The 9,395-nt window shown below is 38.1% G+C and overlaps 1 protein-coding gene across 3 annotated transcripts; it reads right to left on the bottom strand.

The window, feature by feature from the left end:
• Positions 1-3,108: 3,108 nt before the first annotated feature.
• c36h15orf61 (chromosome 36 C15orf61 homolog) lies at positions 3,109-8,394 on the bottom strand. Of its 3 annotated transcripts, none has more exons than XM_043677011.1 (3): positions 8,152-8,394; positions 5,637-5,975; positions 3,109-4,924 (listed from the first exon to the last, which is right to left on the bottom strand). In XM_043677011.1, the coding sequence occupies exons 2-3, from the start codon at positions 5,971-5,973 to the stop codon at positions 4,797-4,799; spliced, it is 465 nt and encodes a 154-aa protein (XP_043532946.1). In that variant the 5' UTR covers positions 5,974-5,975; positions 8,152-8,394; the 3' UTR covers positions 3,109-4,796. The 3 variants fall into 3 exon arrangements, with proteins under 3 accessions (XP_043532946.1, XP_043532948.1, XP_043532947.1); XM_043677013.1 differs by lacking the exon at positions 8,152-8,394 and adding an exon at positions 7,488-7,577; XM_043677012.1 differs by lacking the exon at positions 8,152-8,394 and adding an exon at positions 7,318-7,418.
• Positions 8,395-9,395: the final 1,001 nt, after the last annotated feature.

Here is a 9,395-nt window from a genome sequence, read left to right as displayed (position 1 = left end):
CCCAGCTCGGCGAACAGAACCACAACAACGAGCACCCGAGCTACAAATCTTCTCACAAACTTTGTATTGAGAATATTATTTTAATAGCTTCTCTTTCTGGTCCCACTGTTAACCCTGTTGTCTTCAAAGGCTCTATCCTTTACCACCTTCTATTTCTCATCTTCATGATGCCTCTTAGCAATATAATCCTAAAGCAAATATTAATTTCTGCATGTATGATGATGACATTGGGTCACCATAACCGCTCTCGACTCCTCCATTACTAAGTTATCTTGTCTAACGTACAGTATTGCATGAACAGGAATTTCCTCCAATGCTGAGAAGAATAAAGCCATTGTTTTCAACCACTGCTCCAAATGTTGTTCCCTAGCTACCATCTCGATCCCTCTCCTGGCTACAATCTGAGATTGAGCCAGTATGTTTACAACCTTGGTATCACACTTAACCCCAGATAGGCTAACCAGCACAAACTCACATTATCTTTAAAATGGCCAATTTCCACCATTGAACATCACCAGACTTTGCCACTGCCTTCACTCATTTGCTGAAAAAAAAACCCTTGTTCATGCCTTTATAACTTCTAGATTTGACTATTGTGAGGCACAACTTGCTGATCTCCCATGTTTTGTTCTCTCTAAACTTAAGGTATCAAATTGCTATCTTGTCTTAACTTGCATCAAGTGCTAATCTCCCATCAGCCCTCAGCTGCTGATCTATATTGGCTCCTGGTGACACATCTTGATTTAAAGTTTCACATTATTTTTATTCAATTGGTCTCATCTATGCCTATTCTCTGTATCCCTGCAACCCGCTGAGATACCTGTACTCATCTAAGTTGGGCAATTTCAGCAATCCTGATTTGAACTACTCCACCACTAATAACTGTACCACTACTATGTGTTCAGCTGCCTGAGCTCTTGGCTCTGGAATTCTCTGCTTATATCCTCCATCTCTCTGCCTTGCTTTCCTTCTTTGAGAAACTCCTTAAAGCCTCTTTGGCCAGGCTTTTGCTCATTTGAATTAATAACTCATGTGGTTCAATGTCATATTTTGATCAATTAAGCACTTGTGAAGCACCTTGGGACATTTTATATTTATATAGCACCAATAATCTAGAAGGACAAGGGCAGCAGATGTATGGGAACATCACCACTTTCAAGTTCCCCTCCAAGCCACTCATCATCCCAACTTGGAAATATATCGCCATTCCTTCACTGTCACTGTGTCAAAATCCTGGAACTCCCTCCCTAACGACATTGTAGGTCAACCCACAGCAGGTGGACTTCAGTGGTTCAAGAAGGCATCTCACCTCCACTTTCTCAAGGCCAACTATGGACAGGCAATAAAAGGCTGGCCAGTCAGTAGTACCCACATCCCACAAGTGAATTTAAAAAACATATAAGTTATTGTTATATCATTCTATTTTGGCTTCTAGTTCTTAAATATCATTCTATTGAACCTCTTAGATATATGCCACAAGAAGATACTTTGAAGTGCAGGCACTATTGATGGCAAGATTCCATCTTGAAAGCTGTTGGTTTGTATCGTGGTCATCAACTCTGTCTTAAGCATCACTTAGAAGGCCAACTCTCATGTGGCACTGTCATCTTTGCTGCATTGGACGATAGTGGGGTGAGAAAGTGCACACATTGCTCATCTTGTTTTCCCTGGCCGTCTTCTTAGACAACTGAGCTTTTCATTTCTTCTCACCTCATCTAATGCCCTTCCAGATAGCTTTCAGAGAGGATCAGCAACTTCTATTTGAGGATGGTGTCATCCACCATCTTTATATTTAATTTGCAGGTGTCCTTGTCGGGAAGGAATAGGCACCCACAAGGACATAACCCAGTGTGCACTTCTCTATACAAAGATATACAGCTGCCATCCATCTGAAAAATATGTGACTGAGCTATGAGTGCCAATGGAATTATCGCATTCCACATACTCTGTCTTGGTGGCCTTATCTTTCCAAGAGAAGTTAACACATTTGAAACAGCAAAGGTGAAACATTTCATCTTTTTTGACATACGTTGTTCAAGTCTTACCACTGTAGATCAGTGCATCGAGAATGCTGGACGGTGTGATTTACACATCCACAGTTTGTACACAGTTGGATCGCAAAAATAAGATGACTGACTGCATACTGCACAGGATACCAGGTATATCTTTGCTTTTAAACAGTCATAGAGTCACACAGTACAGAAGCAGACCCTTTGGTCTAACTTGTCCATGCCGACCAAATTTCTCAAACTAAACTAATCCCATTTGCCTGCATTTGGCCCATATCCTTCTAACAGTTCCTATTCATTTTCCTGTCCAAATGACTTATAAACATTGTACTGTACCTGCACCTACCACATCCTCTGGCAGTTCATTCCACATATGAATGACCCTCTGTGTGAAAAAATTGCCCTTCAGGTCCCCTTTAAATCTTAACCCTCTTCAGCTTAAAACTGTGCCCTCTAGTTTTGAATTTTGAAAGGATCTTTGCTATTCACCATATCTGTGTTCCTCATGATTTTATAAACCTTTATAAGGTCATCCCTCAACCTCATCCACTCCAGGACAAGCCTCTAGCCTAAACAGCCTCTCCTTATAAGTCACTGTTTTCTCCGAGGACCACCTTGATATCTACAGGTGTTGTCTCAAGTTTTATATCTCACCCAAAGGACATGATGATTCAGTATTGCCCTATCAGCTTAGATTATATCGTCAAGTGATAAACCAACAAAACTTGTAAAACTCGGTCAACTGCATTTCAACGGAGCTCAGATCAATTTTTTTCACAGATTAATAGAACGTAAAATAAACTTTATAAGGTTTTGAAATCATCTGGCAATAAAAAAGCAATTCTTACACTCATATTCCCTCAAGAATTTCACACCCAAACTATTTACTCTACAACAAGGCAAGTTTTAAAGGTAATTATAAAAATATTGTAGCCATCTTGGTAGGAATTTACATTACTAGTTTGAGTTGCAGGGACCAATGTGCAGCTTGCAGTTCTAAGTTATATTGTTTGTTCTGTTTTGATTTCTAAGAAAAGTGGAGTTGAATGCTATTGACTGTTCATAGACATTGATAAAGATAAGACTGAAGTTTCAAAAGTTTGCATGAAGTTGAATAATTTATTTTATAATAGTTATACACAGCAGGCACTAAACACAATCAATTTGAGATTATATCTGGACAATTTCAGTTGAATTTTAACTGGAGTTTTCAATACCAAATTACACTACACAATTCATGTCAACACAAAGCTGAAATTCATTAGCCTTTAATCTTGATGCAAATTACAATTGAACTAGCTTAAAATATAAGGTAGAGATTGCCATTGAGGTTGTTCTCAGATTTAAAAAAATGCAATTGCTTGTGTCAAATACCTCTATAGTTTTTAAAACAAGTATTAATGTAGTAAGTTCAGACCTTAAACTAAGTAGAATTCCTACACTTTTCTGAAATCAATTTGCTAATCAAACAACATCCAACAATAAGCATCAATATATGCTCAACATCTTATAGTCTAATTATTGATACACACTACTTGTTATTTGCAAGTAATTCTGACTTACTGCACAGCACACATTGTCATGTTTAACTTTTTTTTCCACTTTGTACCTAAGATTTTGCACCCAAGACTGTGCCAGGATTGGCAACTTCATGCACTTTTCCCTGTTCTTCTGTATTTTTGAATGAGTACACATGACAATAAACATAATTCTAATTCTAGTTGTGAGATGTCCTGCTCTTGTGACTTAAGGGCCCAGACTACAATTATATAGTTATGAGTGAATGTAGAAAGTAGCTGGTGTTGAATCCAGCTTATGCAGTAGTGTAACTGTATTGATAAAATGGGGACAGCAAAGTGGCTCAGTGATTAGCATTGCTGCCTTACAGCACCAGGGACCCATGTTCGATTCTACTCTCAGGTGACTGTCTATGTGGGGTTTGTACATTCTCCCCATAAAACAAGAAGTCCCCTATTCATAAAAAGAAACAAATTGGTGTTTTCTTGATCTGACTTTATCAGATATAAAAAATTAGGAAAAATAGGGTAAAACTTGAAATATTTCAAATCAAAATTAGGTTTAATGAAGATTAGAAAAAAGAATTGCTTACACCATGAGACAGTAAACTGTATTATACAAAATAATCTTCACTGCGTGCAGCCCCAAAAGTAAACTATTTACAACTTATTACAGTGTTACCAATGGCAAAGCCAAAATAGTGTGAATGATGAAAATCTGAAATAAAAACTGAAAATGCTGGATGAACCACGGCAGCACCAGTAGAGAGAAACAGAATTCACAATCTTTGAAACCTTCACACTGTTTTTCTCTCCTCTCCACAAACACTGCTTGACATGTTAAGTACTTCTAGCATTTTCTGTTTTTATTTTAAACAAAAATGGCAACTTCACTGACATGGATGGTTGCTTGTGATTGTTGTGATGAAGGGATTTTTCTTTTGCATCCAAAAAACGTTTGCAGTTATCAGGTGTGAAAAGAATCAACCCTACATTCAATAAAATGCTCACCTAAAGAAGGATCGCCTTGCTACAGAATCTAGGATCACATAAGTGGTCATTTGAAAGTTCATGCTGTACAACTATACGCATATGTCTTACAAAACTGAAAGATTCCAACAAAGAACACAGTCATTTCTAAATTTTTACAGAAAAAATCTGCAGGCTTTTTTTATATATTACCAGAAAATAACTTTATTTTTCAGTTATCAAATGGACTTTCAAGTCTCATCCTTAGCGAATTCAGGACAAGTTGCTAGCAGTTTGAGATTTAGTGAATGGCTCCTTCATCTTCCTGGTAAAGAAAGTAGATATTCACTGGACCAGAACTGGTGTGAACAATCTCAGTGACTCTGATCAGAAACCATGCACCGACTCCATAAGCTAAACATGGAATACCTGGACAGTTTCAGGAAGAAGAGGGAAAGAAACAAGTGGTTACTTTGTACAACCAGTTCAGCAGTGTAGAAGCTGCACTCTCATTACGATAAAGCTCAAATTTTTCACTCTTAAGCCATTGACTCTTGTTCCACAGATTCCACAAGCGTTGATCCACAGGCTTGAACCTTGAATCTCCAGTACTCTCCTTGTTGACAATCCACAACCATTCATTGATTAAAACTTACTTTCAGAATCCCCCTGTCCTCATCTAACCAACACACCAGACTAACATCATCCTGGTTCCAATGGCTCTGTGTACCCTTCTATATCAATTATGTCTGTCCTTCACTTCAAATGTCTCTATTGGTGCTTGCCCCACATCATTCAGCTTCTTGCCTGTGCTGAGACTCTTCACTCCTCCGGCAACATTATGCAGTTTAGTGCATTTGTTCCCATTCTCTATGCAACATCAGTGACGGCCACTCTTTTAGGCGTCATGCTCCATAGTCAATGAGATTGTCCCTAAAACCTTTGCCTTTTCTCCCACCCACCTCCAACTTTCTGTTGTCAAATTGCTTCTCAAAACTTTACATATCTAAACCCCTTTCTTTTTCTCATGGCTGATTTTCATCTTCTCTGTAAAGTGTCAGAAACATTTTTTCAAAAGTGAGGAACTCTATGCTGCTTCTAATCTCATAAACAATTTTACAACATTAACTGTCACACTCACCCAGGTTAACAACCTTCAGTGCAGTGAAGAATGTATTCTCTAATTCCAGGTTACATCTGGGTGCCATGGAACAGTGGTACTTGATGAATGGGAAGCAACCTGTCCTGAGGATGTGATAATTGATCCCTTTGACATTCCAGTTAAAATTGGAGAGTCCAAACTGGTCATTTTCCACAGAGCTGTATTTAACAAAGTATGATGTCCAATGGGGGAGTTTTCTCTGAAGTAAATGTTGTGTTAGGACATCAGAGGCTTTGGGCTTTACAATATTGGACCCAAAGGAATAAAAGATTATTTTAAGTAGGGCATCATGAATCCTCTTCATTAACACAGCCATGGCTGTAACAAAAAAATTTCAAGATGAGTATATTATCCACAGAGTGTCGTTATTGAGAAATATGAATAATAGCCATTTTCAACTACAAATTCAACACAAGAAAATGCCAGAAAATAATGAAGGATTGAGAATAAGTGCAAAACAAATGATACAGTGATGAATATTTCTACAGATAATAATCCACATTAAGCAGGAGCAGTTTGTTTCAGCTGCTAACGGTAGACAATCAGAAGAAATCTTTTGATAAATTAAGAAGCTTGTGCATTCGTGCAATTTCTGTGATTCATCAGATAGGTGGAATCAGGTTAGTACCTGAGCAACAGTGTTATCACTGAGCTATTTAGTGTAATGAATTGAACATAAATTTTAAAAATCACACTCAGGCCACTCTGCATCTTGTATAACAGTTTTAATTAAATCATTTCAAAATGCTGCTACCACTAGTAACAATTTTATAGCGGCCAGATTTAGAATGATAAATTTTACGATTTTGAGTGAACATAGTATAAAAATGTCACAACACTATTGTTAGTTATAGTTGAATTAAATCATAAAATCAGTAGTATTAAATCTTGACATAATTTGCAACAGCTAATTTCTCCAATAAATACAGAATTGCTTAGTGAAAATGTGACTATTTTGAACATGAAATTTATCATGAACCTGCTTCACCTAAAAAACTTCCTAATCATGTGCTAATTATGGATTGTTGTCCAAATCCCTATCCCTATATTAGCATCTAGTTTGATACTCAGTGCAGTACTAAAGGAATACAATACTGTGAGAAGTATCTTTTTTAAAGACGAGATATTAAACAGAAGCTGCACCTGCCCTCTTGGGTGCGGCTGGAAAGATTTCATAGCATTATTTTGAAGAGCGAGGGAATTGTTCCCAGTATCCCAGTCAATGCTTATTCTTTGTCCCAAAATGTCACAAGCTATTTTCACTGGTAAATTATCAGACTCGTCTCTATTTAATATTGCTAGGTATAAATTGGCTGCCAAATTTGTCAAGAAAATAGCAACAATCACACTTCAATAATTGGTAGCGAAGTTCAAGAAGAAATGTTAGTGGAAAGTACTGTATCATAGAATAATACTACACAGAAGGCTGTTAGTCCCATCGTTCCTTTGTTAGCTAGTGCCTTCAAAGAACTATTCTATTAATCCCATTTTGCTGGTCTTTCCTCATACATAGCTAATTGCATCTATTCCCCATTCCTCCAAGCACCCATCCAATTTCATTTTCAAATCTACCACTAAATTCACTTCCACCACCCTCGCACGCCACACACTGTGGGTCGTAGCAACTCTCAGCATAAGATAAAATTCCTCCTAATATCACCTCTTTTGTAATGTCACTTCTTTAGTAAAACACTCCAAATCAGTATCTATTGGTTAATGTCTCTGTTACTAGAAAAAGTCTCCTCTAGCTGTTTATACATTTGTTATATATTCTTTCTTCCTTAATGAGCCTACAATCCCATTACAATGGATAGTTATTTTAGAAAATACCCTTTGATTAGTTCTCAGTCTGAATTAATCCATAGCAATCATCAATCCTTACTACTGATGAGTCCCAGCTGTGATTGATGGATCCTTAGTATTTATAGACCTCTTTTTATTAACAGATCACTGTAATGGTTAATTGATCCACGGTACTATTGAATCCGGGTACTGATTGATAGATCCCAATATAGATTGATGAATCATTAGTCTTATTAGATCTTTGTTTTTTTTAAAAAAAACCCAACTTGTTCTGAGACGTTATTACACCCCTCTGGAATAGGTAGGGCTTTGAGCCCAGCCCTCCTGGCCCAGAGTTAGGGACATCCCTGCTGTGTCACAAGAGCCCTAACAGCTCTTGACTGATCCCAATACAGACTGATCCTTTTATTGATTGGTGGGTCCTTAGAATTAATAGATCTCTGTATTGACTGATGGAACCCAATGCAGATTACTGGTTGATGGATACGTTGGACTAATAGCTTTCTATATCAATTGATGGATCCGAATATAGAACGCTAAATCTCTTTATTAATTAAGGAATCTCTCGTGTTATTAGGTCCCTTCATTGACTGACAGATCCCGAGATAGATTAGTGGTTCCCTATTATTAATAGATCCTGGTATTGGCCAGTGGATCCCCAGTGTTATTTGTGACCCTGTTCCTCACTCACTTCCAGTTTCATTGCCCGGAAACTGCCGGCTCCTTCTCCGTTACCATGGTACTGCCACCTCCCCCACACTCCCATTCCCCCACAGCTGCAACTCCCCGACACATCGGTTCCGGCCGGACCTTCCGTTCCCACCCGCAGCCAGCCTGCCAGCAGAGGAGAAAAGCTGAATTTGTTTTATCATTTTCCAAAACTTGGGAACGATCCAGCTTACTTCAAAACACACCAGTAACAACAATAAAAAGCAGCTGGAACTATTGCTGCAAATATGTTTTTTCCAGCTTCTATGTACTCATGATTGAATTATTTAAAAAATATAAAACTAATATTTCATTTTTAATATTCTGTTATAAAATATTCCCCCCAGGGGAGAGCTCTGATTTGTTCAATCTGATTTAAATTCGGACTAAAATTAAATATAGGAGAAATTTCAGCAAAGCCTTTGGCCAGGTTCCCCACATGGTAAAAACAACCATGGGATCCAGGGTAACTTGGCAATTTGGATCCAAAATGGCTGAATGTTAGAAGACAGAGGGTGGTGGTAGAAGACTGTTTGTGAGACTGTAGGCTGGTGTTCAGTGGCACACCATAGGGATGAGTGTTAGTCCCCTTGGATTGGACAGATGGTTAACAGATGAGGAACAAAGTATTACGTAACGGGAAGATATACACCGATTGGTAAGATGGGTAGATCATTGGGTGGTACAATTATAACTTTTAAAAGGCTTTGGATTGGTATAGGAATAGGAAGGATTTTGATAGATATGGGGCCAAATGCTGGTAAATGGGACAAGATTAATTTGGGATAGCTGGTCAGCATGGACAGTTGGACCACACGGTCTGTTTCCATTCTGTACATCTCTATAACTATGAAATAGAATTTAACACTGATCAGTGTGAGGTGATGCAGTTTGGAAGAAGTAACAAAACAAGGGAGTAACTCAATAAATGGTAGGACACTAGAAAGCTCAAACGAACTGAGGGATCTTTGGGGTGATTGTCCATAAATCCCTGAAGATAGCAAGACAGGTTAATAAAGTAGTTTAGAAGGCATATGGGATGCTTGATTTTATCAGTTAAGGCATAAATTATAACAGCCAGGAGGTTAACCTGAAACTGTACAAAACTTTGGTTAGGCCGTAGCTGAAGTGCTGCGTCCAGTTCTAGTAACTGCACCACTATCGGAAAGACGTGATTACACTGGAGCTGTTGCGGAGGAAATTCACCAAGATGTTGCCTGAGATGGA

Source organism: Chiloscyllium plagiosum, chromosome 36 (genome assembly GCF_004010195.1).
Source record: "Chiloscyllium plagiosum isolate BGI_BamShark_2017 chromosome 36, ASM401019v2, whole genome shotgun sequence".
In the NCBI taxonomy this organism is placed as follows: Eukaryota; Metazoa; Chordata; class Chondrichthyes; order Orectolobiformes; family Hemiscylliidae; genus Chiloscyllium; species Chiloscyllium plagiosum.
The sequence above is the reverse complement of the archived record's forward strand: the minus strand, read 5'-3'. Positions and strand labels throughout refer to the sequence as shown.